The sequence below is a fragment of the Phaethon aethereus genome (genome assembly GCF_964289735.1).
Source record: "Phaethon aethereus genome assembly, chromosome: 6".
Lineage (NCBI taxonomy): Eukaryota > Metazoa > Chordata > Aves > Phaethontiformes > Phaethontidae > Phaethon > Phaethon aethereus.
Genome location: NC_138580.1, coordinates 26,284,924 through 26,306,037, shown reverse-complemented (window position 1 = coordinate 26,306,037; position 21,114 = coordinate 26,284,924). Strand labels below are relative to the sequence as shown.

The 21,114-nt window shown below is 37.3% G+C and overlaps 1 protein-coding gene across 1 annotated transcript in view; it reads left to right on the top strand.

The window, feature by feature from the left end:
- The window catches only part of TTN (titin), a gene marked incomplete at both ends in the record, with an annotated part of 240,774 nt that overhangs the window by 118,557 nt on the left and 101,103 nt on the right, over window positions 1-21,114 (top strand). Inside the window, 9 exons of the mRNA XM_082001715.1 lie at window positions 1,374-1,457; window positions 1,784-1,933; window positions 8,225-8,350; window positions 13,530-13,625; window positions 14,190-14,264; window positions 15,192-15,272; window positions 16,485-16,589; window positions 17,088-17,165; window positions 17,818-17,901. Coding sequence (XP_081857841.1) covers window positions 1,374-1,457; window positions 1,784-1,933; window positions 8,225-8,350; window positions 13,530-13,625; window positions 14,190-14,264; window positions 15,192-15,272; window positions 16,485-16,589; window positions 17,088-17,165; window positions 17,818-17,901 — 879 coding nt within the window. The remainder of the gene's footprint in view (window positions 1-1,373; window positions 1,458-1,783; window positions 1,934-8,224; window positions 8,351-13,529; window positions 13,626-14,189; window positions 14,265-15,191; window positions 15,273-16,484; window positions 16,590-17,087; window positions 17,166-17,817; window positions 17,902-21,114) is intronic.

The window sequence follows — 21,114 nt, the reverse complement described above, 5'->3', positions numbered from 1 at the left end:
AGGACAATGGCAACCTTAGTCAAATGGAGATTTGGGAGGTGGTTGAATAAAATGAAAAAATAATGTAATGTAGAAGAAGAAGAAACTCCAAAAGACGCTGAGAAATTTCTTGGACTTTACAGGGCCATAAAAGAACCTTAAGTCAATAAACATGTCGAATCAATGGTTCCGTTAAGACCCTCCCTACTTTGCAATTTCTACTGTAAAGTTTTGAACATAGCTTTAAAATTCCATATAATAACTGAAAATAATGTCTTTCCTTAAAGAGCCGGAAGCACCCAAGGAAGTAGTTGTAGAAGAGAAAATCAAAGTTGCTGTACCTAAAAAGCCAGAAGTACCACCAGCTAAAGGTACTTGTTATTAATAAAACTATGGCAATAATTTATCTCACTTTCATTGATAAGACCTTTTTGATTCTATTTCTCTATCTTTGTGTCTTATAAACTGTGATCTTTGTATTTCATTTTTGGGAGTGGTCTCTTTACTCGTCTCAAATAACTCTCAATCAAGATTGGGAGCAAAAAGCCTATTTGGTAAAGGGTATTATGTTTAATTGTTGTTACCTCGGGTCCTTTTGTTTGTTTCTTTTTCCACTTTAATGCTATTTAAATTTCTTTAAATACTTAGTATTATCATAATTTTTAATTTTGAAGTGCCAGAAGTGCCCAAGAAAGTCCCAGATGAGAAAATACCAGTTGTGGAGCCTAAAAAACCAGCAGTTCCACCAGCTAAAGGTACTTGTCATTATGACAAAATTAACAGAATCAAAAATGTCACTCTTTTATTGTTTTAACACTATAGAAGACAGTACCCAAGACCTCTGTTAGACTTTTCTTCTGTTGTCAAAGGTTTTTCAAGTGAACAAATGTGTTGTGTGAAAAAAATTAAGCTTGGTAATTAGTGTTCTCACTAATACTGTTCTGCTGTTATGCTTTAATGTTGTTTATGAAATTCTTATATTAAAAGTTATTAATATTTTTCAAGTGCCTGAGGTACCAAAGAAAGTGGTCACAGAAGAGGTTTCAGTTAAAGTGCCAAAGAAACCAGAACCTCCACCAACTAAAGGTAACTGCCATACATGATTAAGGGAAGAAACCCACTTCATTGTCTAGGGTACCATTTTAACTTACTGGTAATTTACTTTTACTATAAATGTTCTATAAAATATTGGTATTGTTTACCTTGTAGTTTTTGCATCTGAGTCTCAGTGAGACATCAGAGAGAATTTTCTGTAGGCAAAGAAAAAAGTTGATATTCAAATCCAAATCCACTGATGCTTTTGATGTCCCTGAGTTTTACTTTTTCTTAGTGTCTTAATGCTGCAGACATATGTTTGAATTTCACACAAATAAAATTAATTGCTTTCTTTAAAGTGCCTGAGGTGCCCAAGAAAGTGGTTTCGGAAGAAAAAGTACACATTGAAGTTCCTAAAAAACCAGAACCTCCACCACCTAAAGGTACACGTTCAATACCGATAAAATTGCACAGAAATGTTAATCTGTTCCTCTAAATATTCTCTTTTTTAAGTTTGTGTTAGCCTCTTTTTCTATATTCTAATAGTTATAAATGTTACAGATTGTGTTGTCGTCTTCATTTGTCAATAGCTCCCAGTAGGCAACAATGGCTATTAATAGCGTGTATCAAGCAAGATGAAAAAAACACAGACTATTTATAAGGGGTATTTTTTTTCTGATGCTGTTTGATAATTTTCACCTTGGAGCTCTTGTTGCTTTTTCAATTCCTATTCTTCAAATCCCTGAAAGTAAACCAAATATCTTTAAAGAACCTGAGGTGCCGAAGAAAGTTGTTCCAGAAAAGAAAATACCTGTGCCTAAAGTACCAGAACCAGAGGTTGTGCCTAAAGAACCAGAACTTGTGGTTGTCCCAGAACCAGAGGCTGCACCTGAACAACCAGAACCTCTACCAGAGAAAGGTAAATCTCAACACTAGTAAAATAACAAAAGCAGTATTTTTCCTCTTTCTTTAACAGTGTGATTTTCAGGCCTTCTGTTTTCTGACATTCTAAATTATAATTGTACTATGTATCTGCATACGTGTCTCAAACATATGTGGGTCTTTTTGAAGAACAGTGACAAATCTGGATGTCTGAATTGCCTGTGTTTTATACTTCAGTTCTTCTTACTATTTTTGATTATTCTTACCATTCTACCCACTTGGGTTCATGAAAAGATCCGCAACTAATATCTTTAAAGTGATAATAGTAGAAGAAAAGAAAGCATGCATTCTAGTCGCTAAGAGCAGAAGATATCAGTGTAATTGAAACACCAGAAGCCCCACCAAGAAAAACTAGATGCCATCACTGCTAATTCTTGAAAGGGTATTCAGCTTATTACCTGCAATGTTATTAATACCTTTTGTCCTGTCCATTGTTTATAATTATTATGCATTTTACTTCTAACTGACGTTATATTATCATTGCACGTGTGCATTTGCATATGGGGACATGAGCCTTGGGGCGGACAGGTGGTGTACATTTGAGAGAAAAGGGAGAAAAGCCAAAATGTGGTATATTCACCCTTAAAAAGGCCAACATAACTGATTGATGCCTGATACGTTTTTAATGTTTTCATTACAATTGTGGTTTTATGTTTTATGATTCACTTAAATTTGGTATGATTGTCTGTACGGTTGTTAAATTTAGAACTAATATCTTTTATACACATAAAGTGGCCAAGACAACTTTCCCAGAAAAGAAAGTACCTGTTCCGGTTTCCCGAAAATCAAAGCCCGTTGCAGGACCCTCAAAACCAAAGCCTCAGGAGGTAGAACCTCAAGAACCGGAACCTGCTAGAGTGGCCCGAAAACAAAAGCCTGTTGTGGAACCCCAAAAACCAGAGCGTGTTGTGGCATCTGAGAAGCCTGAGACTGTTTTGGCACCCCAAAAAACAGAGTGTGTTGTGGTGCCTGAGAAACCAGAGTTTGTTATGGTACCTGAGGAACCCAAGCTTGATGTGCCATCCCAAAAGCTAAAGCATGGTGTGATACCCTCAAAACAAAAGCCTGTTGTGGAACCCCAAAAAACAGAGCCATTCATGCCTCCTGAGGAACCTGAACTCACTGTTGTGCCTAAGGAGTCAGAGGCAGTTGCATCAACCCAAAAATCAGAGCATGTTGTGGTGTCCCCCAAAAGAAGACCTTCTGTGCCACCCCAAAAACCGGAGCTTATTGTAGCACCTGAAGAAACAGAGTTTGTTGCAGATATCCAAAAATCAATGCCCATTGCAGTGTCCAGAAAATTGAAGCCTGTTGTGGCACCCTGCACACCAGAATTTGTCGTGGTGCCTGAGGAACCAGAACCAATTTTAGCACCCCAGAAACTAGAGCCTTCTCCGGCACTTCGAAAACCAAAAGCTAAAGTGGCATCTGAAGAACCAGAGCCTGTTTTGGCACCTGAGGAACCACCACCAGATGAGTTAGCCAAAAAGCAAGAGAGTGTTGCTATACCTAAAATCCGAGCAGCTCCACGATCTAAAGGTACTTCTTACGGATAGGATCTCTTTTCCTTCTCTTGAGTATACTATGTTCACTGCTCATTTTAAAGCTTAATATACGTAACTAAAAGATACTAATATCTTTAAAGAGCCTGCAATGCCCGAAAAGGCTGTCACAGAGGAGAAAATTCCTGTAGCTGTTCCTGAAAAATCAGAACCTCCATCTGCCAGAGGTACGTGTTGTCATGAATACATGATAAACACACCTAATTCTCTTTTAAGTATTATCTTAACCTCTTTTGTTCTGTCTGTCATTTTGAATCTGAGGTTTTAAATAACGCTTGCTAAACACATTGCACTGAATATGAGTGTGTGCCAAATTGTTACTTCAGAACGTGTCTATTGTCCTCTATGTCTCCGTACTTCTGTTCAGTTGTATTGTGATTGTAAAATGAAATCCACTAATATCTTTGAAGTGCCTGAGATGCCTAAGAGGGCTGTCCCAGAGGAGAAAGTGCCCACTGCTGTACCCCAAAAACCAGGAGCTCCAGTTGCTAAAGGTACATGCCACCATAATTATCAATGTAAGGAAGGGTGGATTTTTTTTAAACTAATCTCATTTCAAATTGATCTTTCACTGTATACTCTGATACCTAAAATGTGAGAGAGTTGTACCAAATATGAATTCCTGTGCACAGGTGTCAAATGTTTCCTCATCTAAAATCATCCAAACTTTTTTTGTAATTTTTTTTTTTTGGCATATTTAAAAAGTTCAAGAGGTAAGATTTTATTTTGTAGGCTATAGCAATAAATCAAGTGGGTATGATGAACACCTGTCTACCAATAAATGCAAAACTTTATGGACGCTAACAAGAGCATGAATGCATAAATTGTTGTTCACATTATTAGTAGGAATGGTTTAGTACATGGTTTAGTGGGACATGGCATTGTTAGGTTTATGGAAGGACTCGATGATCTTAAAGGTCTTTTCCAACCTAAATGATTCTATGAGAAAGGACAAAATCAGCAGAAACTGAAGGTTTCAGCAGAGAGTAGCAGTTTCTGTACGTAGAGAAAAAAAATTGCAAATATCTCTATGTACCTATATTGCCATGGGTAACATCATGGAGCAGAATCTTTTCTTTAAACTGTTGATTATAATTTGCCTGTATTTTGGTCATATGTCAACATTCTCCACTCTGTGTTTTGCGAAGGTGTTACATTGTATGAATAGCACCAAAGAGCTGTAAAGTTCCTGTGAACACTTAATTCACAGAACCTTGCAAGAGGCATTTATATTCTCAGATTAATCAGAATGCAAGACTTTATAACTGGAATACTAAAAAATTACTTAAGATACTCTTAAATTGTACTTAAATGATGCAGTGCTTCTGCAGATGCAGAAGTAAACATTCCATCTGCCACCCAATTCTCTCCATCTGAAACACAATGAGGTTCCTCAAGTGAAGTACCACCTCACAGTGATGATATTTAAAGCATTTAAATACTTTAAAAAAATTTAACAGGAAACAGTTATAAGCAGCATCTAGTGATTAGAATGGAAGCCAGAGCTGTTACAGGAAAGAATCATAGAATCATAAAATCTTTGGGTTGGAAGGGACTTTTAAAGGTCATCTAGTCCAACCTCCCTCACAATGAGCAGGGACATCTTCAGCTAGATCAGGTTGCTCAGAGCCCCGTCTAACCTGACCTTGAATGTTTCCAGGGATGGGGCATCTACCACCTCTCTGGGCAACCTGTGCCAGGGTTTCACTACCCTCATTGTCAAAAATTTATTCCTTATATCTAGTTGAAAGCTGCCCTCTTTTAGTTTAAAACCATTACCCCTTGTCCTATGTATCACTACAGGCCCTGCTAAAAAGTCTGTGAACATCTTTCAATGCAAAAAAAGAGAGGAAACATACAAAGACAGAAAAAGAAAGGTGAAGTCAACTTGAAGGATAAAAATAGTGATAATATCCAAATGACAAGTAAAAAGATGACAGCAACTGCCAAAAACAGCACAGAACACAGAGTCATGAATGATACATGACTGATACTCAAATACAGTAGGATTCCATTAGTAAGTCTCTGATCAGCTATTACAAGGAGGGCATATGTTTTCTGCATTTCCGCCTTGACTCAGAAGCAGAAATGAAACACAGAATTCCCATCTCCTGCATAACATATTTGACACCCTGGTCATTCCACATGTTTGAAGCAAAGCATAGGTGTTGACTGAATGGAACCACAGCAGCTTCTCAAAGAAGACTGCGTGCATGTATTATTGATTGTCTTATTGTTTCATATACAGCTGTAGCCCCCACAAAACTAAAACTATACTAATATCTTTGAAGTGCCCAAGGTGCCCAGGAAGGGTGTTCTGGAAGAGCCCATGCCTGTAACTGTGCCAAAAAAGCCAGAACCTGCACTGGGTCGAGGTACCTGTTGTTCTGTGCATCAGCCTGAATGAGACTGTTTCTTACTGTCTTACATGTTACTTCTGATGTCTGTTATCCTGTCCATTTGTGCTTACTTGACATTTCTATGTTCTGTGATGTCTACAAATTAGAATCTATTGTTAGAATGGCAAATATATAGGGAACATGAGGGACTCTCCCAATCTCCTTCAGATGTGTTCAGAATCTAAAATTCCATATAGCAAAACTGATCAGATACATAGGAAAGAGTGTTCTACTTTGGTTTTTTAATGTAAACTTCTGTCTATCATTTTGCCAAGAATCTCAGGTAATATAAATTTTTTTTTTTACACAAAATATTTCTCTGTAACCACTGCCAAAACCACTACCAACTGGCAACCTTGTCCTGTTTCATGGTAGTAACAACCAGACAGAGTCACGGCACAGCCATGTTAAAAAAAAAACAGACCAAAAAAAAAACCTAAACCCAACACAAAAACTCGTCACTTCAGAGACAAAAAAAGGAAAGCCAGGTTCAATGGACTGTGAAGGAACTGAAGTTTCTATGGGAAAGGAGATCCCAAAGTAAAAAGAGGCCCATATCTAGATAGGACAGTAGTATTTTAAGACTTGGGCATATGTGATCTGGGCCTAGATCCCAAAGAACAGATAATCCAAACTCATTAGTAAACACAGTGCTTATTCAAATGCTTGGTAGATGAGGATGGTCTTCATTGCATGGTCAAATTTCACACAAGAAAAAACATAGCTGTAGTCATACCTTGATGTAACTTTTTTCTGACCATGAGCTCATGGGGACCCAAGAAAGTGGGTTCTGCAAATCTACAATTGAATTGCACATAGTTATTAAGTACAAAACCAGCAGATCTTCTTTATTTGTGCAGAAAAATTCTGCAACACATTAAGGAGAACAAGGAGACTCGCTTACTCTGCAGGTAACCCTTTTACCATCACCAAATGCTATTTCAAAATACAGCATTATAGAAGCCCTGAATCCTCATTAAGTCAAAAGCCCCCATATACTTATACTGCAAAAGACTTGAAAAAACAGGAGAGAAATAGTAATGATGATGAGATTTCTGTTCCTCACTCTCACTGCCCACACTGCTGAATGCAAAACACCAGCAGATTTATGAGGACTGGCAACAGATAAGATATGGGCCGAGGTTGCTCCGAGGGAAGAGTCAGATCGCAGCAGGGCTGAGAATGACAGTCTCTCCTCTAGGGAAGGAAGGCTGCTGAGTACAGAGGGGGTATCCTAATTCACGCCTCACCCTTGAGCAGTACCTAAACATAGCCAACAGTTTTCTCACAGACCCTACTTGGCACCACCACTCTGTGCCTGCGCCTGTGCCCGTGTGTGGTTTTGTGTGTTTGTGAGAGCGTGAGTGAGTGAGTGAGTGAGAGATCCATACCGTGATGTCAGTTTTGTTCCTTTCATGAGTGCATTTCTAGTTTATGTTTCATTGTTCATCTTCCTGTATAATGTATAAAACTGACTGTTACTAATATCTTTGAAGCACCTGAGGTGCCCAGGAAGGCAACTCGTGAGGAAAAAGTACCTGTGGCCATTGCCAAAGCACCAGAGCTTCCAGCGCTCAGAGGTACCTACGTGTCTTCATGGATAACTTAACATGGAAGATACTTAATCTTCTTCTCTTAAGCATTGTCCTGCTCTCTCTTGGCCTGTCTTTGTTTCCTCTCTGAGACTCTCAAGGTTGTGCATGCTGGATAAACAGTGCTGGATGTGTGTGTGAGGTTTTGAGCTGGCTGTTGTGATGTTCTATGTCTCTGTTGCCTTGGTTTTTGTTCCTACCTGGCCCGTGTTTTCACCAATGTAAAATGAAATGCACTAATATCTTTGAAGTGCCCGAGATGCCTGATGCAGAGGTCCCGGAAGAGGAAGAGGAGGAGGAGGAAGCACCAGAAGAGGTGGCACCAGTTGCTGAGCCTGGAGAGCCAGAAGCTCCTCCAGCTGAAGGTATATGGTGGTGTTCCGAAAGAGCCTGCTGTGCCCTCTGGGTTGCCACAGTACTGAGAGTTCTTTGGCCCTCTGCGGTCTGTGGGGAGGGGTGAGAGTGGCCTTTAATCATGTTGTCTGTATGTGCCTGTATATGCCTTCAGGAGAGGGTGGGCCTCATTAGCAAGTACTCTGTCATAAGCTCATACTTTGTCTCTTCACTGTAAGTAGTCCACCTGAAAGAAGAGTGGTTGTCAGGAGAGGACTCTCTGGTAGTTTGTCAAGGGTTTACTTTCCTACTTTGCTACTTGCCATTTTGCTGTTTGCTGACTTTTAGCTCAGTCGAGTAAAAGGAACTAATATCTTTAAAGTGCCTGAGGTGGCCAAGGAGGAAGAGCCAGAAGAGGAGGTGCCAGTGGTTGTTCCCCCAAAGCCTGTAGCAGTGCCGAAGAAACCTGTGACTGTGCCAAAGAAACCAGAAGTTCCACAAGCGAAAGGTATATCTTCTAGGGGGATTTGCTTTTTGTTTTAGTGTATTGATTAGTATTTTCATTTGTTATCCCTTAGTTGTGTAAGATTTGTTGTATCCTCTACCCCTAGCTTCTGCTGTGCCTATCTTTGCAGATGTGATTAACCAACCAGCCACTAGAGGAATCTTACAGTGTTAGAAATATCTAAACTCTTTGATTTTATCATAGATGTTATGATCTTTTGTATTTTATTACTGTGAAATTAAGAGGAAATAATATCTTTGAAGTGCTCAAGGTGCCCAAGAAAGCTGTCCCACAAGAAAAAACACCTGTTGCTGTACCGAAAAAAACAGAACTACCACCAGCCAAAGGTACATGTAGTTGCTATTACTATCATGATTAGAAAGAAACATCATGCTCTTCTGGATTTAAGTTTAACTAATTTTTCTGGTGATGACCTATTGGATACAGATGTGTAAGAAATATGAAATGCAACGTGGAGTACCAAAAACATGATGGAAAAACTAGATTCAGTTCCTTGAAAAATATCCGCAGCTTTCTGAACTTTTTTGTTAAGTTTAAGAATTAATATTTACTGTATGCTTAGTCTAAATAGAATAACATGTTGTTCTGAAGAAGAACCTGCAAATAGTCTTCAGTTTAAAGAACATAATATTGCATCCCTGAATTTTCTAACAGTCTGTATTGCTGGATGACAGCAGCAATATCAGTTCTCTACAGCATTAAAAGTAATTTAATGCCAGCATACATGAGGTAGATCTGCTAGCAAGAGACTGGATATATCTACTGATAATCCTATTAGCACATGAAGGGTCGTTAATGTAATGCACAAGAGAGAAGAGGAAGTATATATTTCTGTAAACAGTAGACTCTAAAAGACAGGAACTGTGGAAAACTGAAAATTAAGAGGAAGGGTAAAGAATGGAAATAATTGGTAGGAAAAAAGTGGTAAAGATGAAGCCAATGTTACTTTCCTAAAAAAATTACGTTATAATGACAAAGTAGTCATGAATGATACATGACTGATACTCAAATACAGTAGGATTCCATAAGTAAGTCTCTGATCAGCTGTTACAAGGAGGGCATATGTTTTCTGCATTTCCACCTTGACTCAGAAGCAGAAACGAAACACAGAATTCCCATCTCCTGCATAACATATTTGACACCCTGGTCATTCCACATGTTTGAAGCAAAGCATAGGTGTTGACTGAATGGAACCACAGCAGCTTCTCAAAGAAGACTGCGTGCATGTATTATTGATTGTCTTATTGTTTCATATACAGCTGTAGCCCCCACAAAACTAAAACTATACTAATATCTTTGAAGTGCCCAAGGTGCCCAGGAAGGGTGTTCTGGAAGAGCCCATGCCTGTAACTGTGCCAAAAAAGCCAGAACCTGCACTGGGTCGAGGTACCTGTTGTTCTGTGCATCAGCCTGAATGAGACTGTTTCTTACTGTCTTACATGTTACTTCTGATGTCTGTTATCCTGTCCATTTGTGCTTACTTGACATTTCTATGTTCTGTGATCTATATCAGTGAGGAATTTGATTATCTAGTATTTTATATAAATAACCCAAATTATATTCTGAATTTACTGTTTATTTTTCATATTCTGAATCAGTAGATACTAAAATGTTGTATTTTAAAACTTGACCATAATTTTTCCAGATTATTGCGCAATCTTATTATCTTAAATTAACATGGTAAATGTCTCCATGAATCTTTTGACAGTCTCAGTTAGTGTATATGGTAGACATGAATCTTTCAAGATGAAAAAAGATTTTTACTCTGAAATGCACATATGAGGGCAGTAAGAAGTGAGAGCGTATCAAGTGTTTAAAGAAGGTGCTGATAATTTTAGAGTTTATGATGAAGAAGGAATGCTTATAAAATCTAGTGAAGCATACAGAGTATGGAATTTGCCACAGTGAAATGAAAATTGAGGCAATAGAGCTACATAGGATAAGAAAATAAGCCAATAAAAAGAAAAGTGTAAACAGAGAATGGAAAAGGAGAAGGACAGAAATAGAGACAACAAAGAAATACTGGGTTCCTCACTCTCACTGCCCACACTGCTGAATGCAAAACACCAGCAGATTTATGAGGACTGGCAACAGATAAGATATGGGCCGAGGTTGCTCCGAGGGAAGAGTCAGATCGCAGCAGGGCTGAGAATGACAGTCTCTCCTCTAGGGAAGGAAGGCTGCTGAGTACAGAGGGGGTATCCTAATTCACGCCTCACCCTTGAGCAGTACCTAAACATAGCCAACAGTTTTCTCACAGACCCTACTTGGCACCACCACTCTGTGCCTGCGCCTGTGCCCGTGTGTGGTTTTGTGTGTTTGTGAGAGCGTGAGTGAGTGAGTGAGTGAGAGATCCATACCGTGATGTCAGTTTTGTTCCTTTCATGAGTGCATTTCTAGTTTATGTTTCATTGTTCATCTTCCTGTATAATGTATAAAACTGACTGTTACTAATATCTTTGAAGCACCTGAGGTGCCCAGGAAGGCAACTCGTGAGGAAAAAGTACCTGTGGCCATTGCCAAAGCACCAGAGCTTCCAGCGCTCAGAGGTACCTACGTGTCTTCATGGATAACTTAACATGGAAGATACTTAATCTTCTTCTCTTAAGCATTGTCCTGCTCTCTCTTGGCCTGTCTTTGTTTCCTCTCTGAGACTCTCAAGGTTGTGCATGCTGGATAAACAGTGCTGGATGTGTGTGTGAGGTTTTGAGCTGGCTGTTGTGATGTTCTATGTCTCTGTTGCCTTGGTTTTTGTTCCTACCTGGCCCGTGTTTTCACCAATGTAAAATGAAATGCACTAATATCTTTGAAGTGCCCGAGATGCCTGATGCAGAGGTCCCGGAAGAGGAAGAGGAGGAGGAGGAAGCACCAGAAGAGGTGGCACCTGTTGCTGAGCCTGGAGAGCCAGAAGCTCCTCCAGCTGAAGGTATATGGTGGTGTTCCGAAAGAGCCTGCTGTGCCCTCTGGGTTGCCACAGTACTGAGAGTTCTTTGGCCCTCTGCGGTCTGTGGGGAGGGGTGAGAGTGGCCTTTGGTCATGTCGTGTCTGTATGTGCCTGACCTTTAGCTCAGTCAAGTAAAAGCAACTAATATCTTTAAAGTGCCTGAGGTGGCCGAGGAGGAAGAGCCAGAAGAGGAGGTGCCAGTGATTGTTCCCCCAAAGCCTGTGGCTGTGCCCAAGAAGCCTGTGGCTGTGCCCAAGAAGCCTGCGGCTGTGCCCAAGAAACCAGAGCCTGCGGCTGTGCCAAAAATACCAGAGCCTGTGTCTGTCCTTAGAAAGCATAAAGTTCCTTTAATTAAAGGTACATACGTGACTGAGCCTCTCCTTTTTTATATTCTCTGAATACTTTTTCTCTTCTTTCACTGATGTACGCAGTGCTTAGGTATCTGAGTGAATAACCTGTCACTTAAAAGTTTATTCTTCATATTTTGAATGCCTTATTCTTTTTAGACATTGCACTTTTCCCTTTTGTATGTATATACGTATCTTAATGTTCACAAAAATTAAAATTTACTAATATCTTTAAAGCACCTGAAGTGCCAGAGAGAACTGTCCCAGAAGAGAAAGTGCCTTTTACAACACCTAAAAAGCCAGAATTTAAAAAAATAGAGCGTCCTCCAACCAAAGGTATATATTGCCAGGAGGTATCTCCTGAGAAGTAATGTTTTCTATTCTTCTCTCTTTTCTTTGTTCATAACTGAGTCTATAAAATATATCAGTTGTATGTAGACTATCTTGGGAAAGACTGTTTGGAGCACAAACAATCTTTCGTGGTTATGGCCACTGTTACTCACTGTGATTTTCTGTGTGCTAGGTCTTTGTCTGTTTTATGTTTCATATGTACATTTATATACCTGCAAATAAAAGGAACTAATATTTTTTAAAGTGCCTGAAGTGCCCAAGAAACCTGTCTCAGAGGAGGAAGTAACTGTTGCTGTTCCTAAGATACCTGAACCACTACCAAGAGAAGGTATATGCCATCATAGCTCTTACTGTAAGGACAATCCTTTGTCCTGTTCTTCCAGGCATAAGCTTTAAAACAGATGTTGTCTTTTTTTCCCCATTGTAATGTTTGTAAATAGGTCAGTTCATATTTTAGATGATACCAGTCTATGTTTCTTGTATCTACTATTATATTTTCATATTTGGAAGTAAAATGTCACTTTCAAAATGAAATATTTTCAAGTGACATGTGCTCCTACACAAGATATTCCTAGCAAAGTGTGCCTCTTTTTAAGTTAATAATAAATTCCCACTAAATTTGAGTCTCTAGTGTTTATATAACTGTTATAATCTTAAATTAATTGAGACCATTGAAGTTCTTATTCTTCCAGTTACAATGACTCATCCGCAAATGTAATGTTTAGCTTATATTGTACACATAAAAAATACTGTCCTTCACACAACCCTGATTCATTTTCACATAGAAAGAGAGTAGTTTTTCAAAAGCATACATTAACTGCAAACGTAACAAATACTGAGTGACTACTTATCCTAAGGTGTATTTGTCTGTGTCTACTGGAGTAGCTTTCTTTCTAGTGATATCTACGTTAATTGTTCATGTGAAACAATCTTATCATTGGAAACTTACAACAGTTGTCAATATTCTTTAAAGAATATGAAATCGTAAAGGAGATTGAGCCTGAAGAAGCAAAAGAAATTCCAGTTGCAGAAGTAGAAGAAGCTTTACCAGTTGAAGGTACACAAAGAACCTACCTAGAGGCTGCTGGACACCTTTCCTTCATTACTGTGCAGTTTTTTTCTTGCTCTGTTGTTCTTTGCACATGTATGTTGTAGGTCTCTGTGTATTTCTTCCTCTGTTATTCTGTTTTGGAAATGAGTTCTGATCTCTTAATTCTAAGTACAACGTACAGATTACTGTAAATGATTCCACTTTGTTTCTTGTCAATGAGAGTCTTCCTGTCACTTGGTTCCCACCTTTGTTCTCATGTTATTAACATGCTTTTTTAAGTCAACTTGGATATTTGTATTTTGTGCATGCTACAAAGCAATAGCTTAAGGCTTTTTAATACTCCTATTTAATTCAATGAGTTTTTTTCACTGGCTTCATTGAAAATGGAAAATTACCATCTTTACATTGCTCTTCACATAACTACTGTGCTCGTAAATTTATACTAAATCTACCTAATGTTATTTAAAGCACCGGAACCTGAAAAGAAGATGCCTGAAAAGCGAAAACCACGACCACCTACTCCACCAACAGAAGATATTAAATTGGCAAAAGAACTACTTAAAGGTATAATTATCTGAATACAGTATTAACAGTGGGAACTCAGACATATAATCCTTTTAAATTATACTGATGAATCTTGAAAAGCATGGTTTTAAGCATATCACTTTGGATCTTTTTTTTTCCAATTTACTGTTGCTCTAATTGTGCGCCTTACTAATACTCAATCCCTTATGATTTTTTACAAGTGTTATGCCAAGTCAGTTTATATGGGTTCTTTTCAATAGTTATGGAAAAAATCAATTTATTAAAAAAAATCTTAACCAAGTTAACATATTCTTCTGTCCTTAACGGAATTCTTCTATCTTTAACATGTTCTTACAAATGAAAAGAATCCACAGCAATAATTTGCTGGTGTTACTATATGAACATGGGTTTCAGATCAACTGTGCTTCCTACAGATCATCTGACTACTTCTAAACAGTTAATCAGCCAGAATCTTGGCTTTGTAGCTCTTGTCTTTCTGTTATGTCAATAGCATTAATTCGTTGCTTGGATTTTTTTAGAAAGTTCTGTTCTTTTTTGAATCTAATTACATGTGTGGTAAACTTCAAATGATTTTCTTTAAAGCTCCTGAATCAAGGAAGAAAGTTGTGACTGCAAAACCTGGTGAGCCTCCGAAATTGGAACCCCCACCTGCGAAAGGTACCTAGCTAATATAAGAATCTTACTTAAATTAAGCCTCTCATGAGCTCAAAGTTGTAATTCTTGGTATCTTCTTATTATTACTTAATTTACTCAGAAATATCAAAAAGCTCTCTATGTTAGATTATGCTCAACAGTGGACTCCAGTCTTGGATGTATATGTTCATGTTACATTTATGTCCACTTTCATCTCCCATCATGCAATTCATGACATGCAAGAGACAGAATCACAGAAGAGTGGGAGTTTTTATAAATTTCATTACTTGTGTAGAGGCTCACTTTGTTTCTCTGCTTGAGGAGAAATGAAAAATAATATACTGTTTAAATATATATAGCATTGTTCAAACATACTTAGTTTATTATTTGTCTGAAATGTAACTTATTTTTGTGAGAGGACACTTTCCAGAGATAAAGAATGAATTGAGAAGCCACTTTACAAGTACTCTCTTATATTTTTCATATATACTGGAGCTTAAGACAAGCTAAGCAGCTAAGCAGTGAGCGTCTCTTTTTAACGCTGTTCCAAATTCTGAAATTAAACTGGATCCTTATGAACACCATAGATAGACAGTTCAGATGAATAGATATGTAACATAAGCCTGTAATGAAAGAGGAAAAGGAGATAAAAATGTTACTGTGATAACTATCTTTGAATACATATACCTTTATAGTTTTGTCAAACAATACTTCTCTTCTGTTGATTTGTAAGAACATTTCCTCTTATGCATAAACCTAGAAGACAACTCTACACAAATAATATGGAAAAAGTATTAAGACTATCAACTTAAATCTCAGCGATTTTACCTTTGCTTTTAATGTTCAGTACTGGACCAGCATTTGATTTGTGTGTTTAAAATGGTTAGTTATTGGTTATCTCTTACTACTGTTATGAACACGTAATAAAATCTGGAATAATATTCTTTTAAGTGCCTGGACTTGTAAAGAAACCTCGCAGAGTAATTCCTGAAGTTACTCCTCCACCAAAAGAAGAAGTTGTTTTGAAAAGAGGTATAGTAACTTGGCTCTGTTTTAAGAAACCCAGCATATTAACATTGTTCAGTATATTCCCCTAAGTAACATTGTTTTATGTGTGTGATATGGAAAATCACATGAACAAAGTTCTATCTGATGTCTGTTTCTTGGCGAAAGCCTTTATAGTTGCTGGGATGAAGCGGGGATATCCTGAAAATCTGTCAGATCCAAAGGATCTGTGAAGAAAACAGAGCAGAACACTAAAAATCTAGCTCCTTATAACTCTTCTGTTTTCTTAATCTCTGTAAACCTATACTAGAGATGACAGTTTTCCACTGTCTTCAGCTTCTGGACCTCTAAATACTTTCCAGTGACAGTGTAAATGTTATTAAAGTCACATACATAGCACCTGTATCCTCTTTTATGTTTTTCTTAGAAGTACTGCACAGATTGCAGAACCCCATGGTACTATTTGACATCAGTCCCCTTTCCTGCAAAGTCTGTAGCCTTCTGAATCACTTCACGCTCAATTGTTGCTTAGAAAAAGGAAGCACTAATTCCAATTCTCTTTGAAATACCACAGCAGGATGATTCATGTGCATGTATTTTGCAGCCGACCTTCAAATTTCAGACAACGTAATAAAATATAGATATTCAGGTTTTCAGATTACAGTCTCATTAGATATCCAAGACTGATATCTGACAGGACAAAACCAAATGAAATAAGTAAAATGAAAAACAGACATTATATAAATCTGAGCTCTCCAAATATAACACTTGAAGATTCAGCCTTCTTCTCTCACTGAAGTCAATAGGAGTTTAATTTATAATCCTGCTTTTTGTCCCTTAAAATCATCTGTTACTGCCATTACTAACACATAATTATGTATAGTAAGCCATCATTTAAATATTATAGGAAATATATGGTGAGCTATTATAAGATATTTGATTCTATCATAGACAGTTAACATTGACATCTTGCCTCTCAGATGGACTGCTCTTAATAACAGTATCTTTTTGCTCTGAATATTAAAAGGCTTTCAGAATAGTATCTTGAATAGTTACACAAAATCTTCCATTTATAATGAACTATATATTTTACACAAAATCTTCCATTTATAATGAACTATATATTTTACATTCTTGTTTCTTCATAATTGTTGATGTATTTTTAATCTTTTGTCTTGTTCACCATCTTATTCTTTTTTTACCGGTGCTTTAAAACCTGAAATTTCTTTTCTTTTAAAGTTCTTAAAAAGAAATCAGAAGAGGAAGAACCTAAACCAGAAAGAGAACCTAAACCAGAAGTTAAACCAGTACCTACACCAATAGAAAAAATTAAAAAACCTGAAGGTACTAGATTATATTCAAATATATCTGGTAAAGTATAATTAAAAAAAAATAAAATCCCACATTTAAATAGTATTCTCTGAAATTCAGGAATGAAAGTGAGATTTTAAAAGATAGCTTGCATTAACCTAATTGTCTAAATTGAATTGCTGAAAGCACAGCCAAATTTGACATCTACAGTTGGGTTTGAATTCTGAATTTTGGGATTGTTTCTCAATACTCACTGTGTTTAGAAAAGAACTTTACAAATATTTTGTAATACTGATAAAAATATAACTACAGTGAAACAGTTAACATTTTACAAATATTTGTCCTTTTGCCTATTTAGTCTTTCTAATTTACTCAAATCTGACTCTTAAAAATACGTATTCCTAAACCTTATGAACATCTGAAACTGTTTATGTCTAAAAAAGTAAAACTTTTAAATATATTGGAGATAATTGTATTTGGGAATTCAGGGTGTTTCAATATATATTACATAATAAAAATAATATTTTGAAGTCCCAGAACCTCCTAAGAAGAAAACTGAGATACCTGTCATAAAAAAAGAGGAGAAACATGTGCCTGAACTACCAAAAGGTACAGATGTGTGGTGCTCTTTTCCTTATTGCAGCAAATAAATGATATTTGTTGCTGAATATCATGCTATATTAACCTAAAGCATTACTATCATCTAGTCTGTCCATGACTATTGTCTCATGATTAATGACTTTACATTCTTCTGGATTTCCTGTTGTATTTAATTCTTCAACACTTGAAAAATTTATCTTTTTTCTGTTGTATCTTGCTTTACAAAAGTTCAACTCAAGTTAATGTCTTGCTTCCTGGCTAAAATAGAAAACAATAAATTCTGTCTTCAATTAACTCTCTCTGCACTGTTGCTTCTAACTTTAATGTTCAATGGGATTACAAAACATGTAAATTAACCTATTTGTAATTGTTGTTTGAAATGCCAGAACCTAAACAAGCAGCTATCCCACTTCCTGGGCCTGAACCTAAACCTGCAGTAGGTAAGAATTCTTTAGTCATAAATACTGGTGCAGCCTTTCTTGTACATCTAGTATTTTCCATTCATAGATTTCTGGCTAAAAGGTTATTAAGCAAATGTGTTTAGTAGTACTAAGACTGGAATTTTCATACAATCTTCAGAACATTTTAAAGAACATCGTACTTAAAACAGAATTATTTATTAAAACAAATATATGAGAACTCTTTTTTTTTTTTCCTACAGCTCTAAAATCTCCGAAACCAGCAGCAGAACCAGCACCAGCTGTTACTACTCCAGTGACAGTCCCAGTGGTTGGAAAGAAAGCAGGTATTTATGTTTATTCTATGCTATTCATAGGGTTTTTCTCTCTGAGATACCTAAATACCTTCAGGATAAAGAGAATGAAGCGCTGTACAATCTTATCACTCATGCATTACAGGAAGATTTGAAGTCCTGTTCAAGGATCTTGTTCTAGGTACTGTCACCTATTTTAAAGGACAAGTGCCTCTGATATACTACAAAGATGAATGCTCTTTTTTCTGGATGGTGATATGTGTGCCTTTATTTATTGTCCTACTATGAAATTTGTGTATTCTGTTGATTCCTTGATGTTGTTTATGTCCTGCTGTATGTCTTGTGAACTGCATCTTGTATTTTCTGTACAGCAAAAGAAAGGTTACACATGTTTCTAAACAATTCTTGTGTTGTTTGGTTTTCTGCTTTTAATTTGTTATTGAAGTCCTGAGGAAAAGTGGCAGTGGTGTTGAAGAACTAGAGTATTGCTGCTTTCATTTGGTATGCTTAGAACCTTGTGTCATACCCTGCTGTGAAAATGGAACTGTGGAGTCCCAATTCCTCTGAAGCACTCTGAGCCTGAGGTCCATCGGTAGAGCTGATGTACCTGCTGCTTGCCCGTCGTTCAAAGGACCTCATGTTACAGTAGACCTCAGATCTTGGGCATTTGAGAAGCCTAATCATGAATGTGGCTAGGCCATAGTGATGTAGCCAGGCCTGCAGTGGCATAACTAACCCATTTTATATAGGTGGACAGATAGACGTTAGAAAGCTGTTATTTTCTGCTACTTTTAACCTGGATTGGTTTTAAATTGACAAACTAGTGGGACAATACTAGTAAACCACCATAACAGTGGTTTACTTAGGTCTTCTGTACTGTTTGTGTGTGCCAATCTTATCTTTCTTTTGTTTTGTGATTGTGTTATAAGTTTTCTGTTGTGTGGAAAAAAAATGTTCTATGTTCATTTTATTTCAGGTATAGCTGGAAATTTTGTCTTAAAATATATTGTTCCTGATACTTATTCTTATGGATTTTAACTCTCTAAATTACATGTGAAACCTTTGTAGCTGCAGGAAAACCTGATGCATCATCTGTACTAAAGCATAGAGATAAAATGCCCCCAGTGGAAGAAGAAAAGCCTGAGTCAATTGTGTTAAAGAAGATTTTGGTTGAGAAACGCTTGCATGTAAAAGAGAAAGAAAGTCCTAAGGAGAAAGTTCTGGACACTCAGACAGTAGAGCCACTTGAGTTTAAAATCTTATTGGAAACAGCTGATGGAATACTGAAGCCAGAGGGAGATGAGCAGGAGAAAGTGGCTCTTAAATATTTTATCATGGCTCCTGAAGAAGAGGAGCCAGGAATTACACCTATAATTTTAAGAAAAACTACCCTTACAGGTGAGAAAATAGAAGTTGCAATAGATCCTATTACTTATGCAAAGGATGAACCACCATTACCCGATGAGGAATTGAAACTGATTTCTATAACATCCGAACATGTGGAAAGAGATTCTGGAGAAGAAATGAGTGATGAAATTAAATTGGTTGTTCATAGGGAGGGTGCTGCAGAGAAAGTTTCTGGCAAGTTTAGTGTTCTTCATGAAGGAAAGATTCCTGTTCATGAAAAAGAAGATGAAATTGAGTCAACTTATCTACCTAAACATGTACCCAGAGAGCCATATGAACGCAGGCACCAGAAAAGACTTCTAGGAAAAGAGAGAAAATCAAAAATCAGTTTGCAACCTGAAGAATTTCCCATGAAGGATAAAACTTCATTTGTAAAGGATATCACAGAGGCAGGAATAGCTGAAACGCCTTTGATTAGAAGCAAAGAGAGAGGAGGTTTTACCCTAGAGAAATCTGAAGTTCCTCTTGGAGAATCCATGAAGGAGCATGGCATACAAAATAAAACTCAATGGATGAAGAAATCTGGTACCACAGTAGCTGAAATTCCTATAGATAAGAGTCTTAATAAAGAAGCAAAGAAAATGGAAATTATTCAAGATTACGAGAAAGATGAGAATCTGGACTTGACATCAGCAGAACTTCATTCCTTAGACCTGTCTCAGAAGACTGAACCAGCATTGAGAAAACATGCTGACCTAGAACACGCCACTGAAGATGAGGAGGTTCCCAGAGAAGAAGTTTACATAACATTTAAACCATCTCTTCTTAAGCCAGAAAAAGAGGCAAGGAAGGCAAGAGAAAAATATTCTGCAGAGGAAGAAGTTCATTATGAGAAGTGTTCAGGACAATTGTTGACTGAGAAAGCGCTCATCAGCGATAAAAAAACAGGCAAAAAGATTATACCAGAGAAGGAAGATAGAACTACATTCAGCACCCACTTAAAAAAGGACAAAATTAGACAGTTAAATGCCCCTGAAAAGCTGCCTCTGGAAAAAGAAGAATTTGATACAGTCATTACAGGAGAAGGAGCAAAAGATGAAGTTTCCATAGGAGAACATGAAAAGGGAGTCAAAGATGAAATTGTTGATGGATCTGAGTCAGTAAAGAAAGTTCCTATTCAGCCACCAGGGAGTCAAGATAAAAAACAATTTCAAGAAGTTCATACCATTCAGGATGAACGTAAAGACACTCCAGCTCTCAAAAGCAGCAAAGATAAAACTGAAGTAAAGAAATATTCTTTGACTGTGGAAGAAGTGAAGCTTTCAGGAAAAGAACTTCCAGTGACAGAAGGTACTTCAGATGAAAAAACATCTGCTAAACATGGCATTGGAAAAAGCACATCTGTTACTATGAAAAAAGAGAAGGGAAAGCTTTCAGACAAAATACCATCAAGCAAAGGAACCCCTGCAAATGGAGAAGTTACTTACTCAAGCATAGGTAAGATAATAACTCCCAAGAAAGCAGAAGGAGAGAAAGAATACTGGAAATCAGAACCTGCTTGCATGATTGAGCAGGCCAGTAGAGTTTTGAGTGAGAACAGGAATTTGGATGCACCTGGAGAATCACGTGAAGTTCTGGATGTTCCTGCAAAGTCTCATGCAAAGCGAGGTGAGGAAGACCACTGCCAAATTATTCTACAAAGTGCTTGTACTATTTGCTTCAGGAGAATACCATTTGCCTGTTGTGATGTTTGTTTTCATTCTTTAACACCATTCACATTTCCATCTAGTCTGTCAGCTGGCTGTGTTGGCATTCAGCTGCTCTTGACATGTTAGTCTTGCCTGTCTATACATACATCTGTGTGATCAATGTTCATTGTCTTAGTCTTACACTTTTATA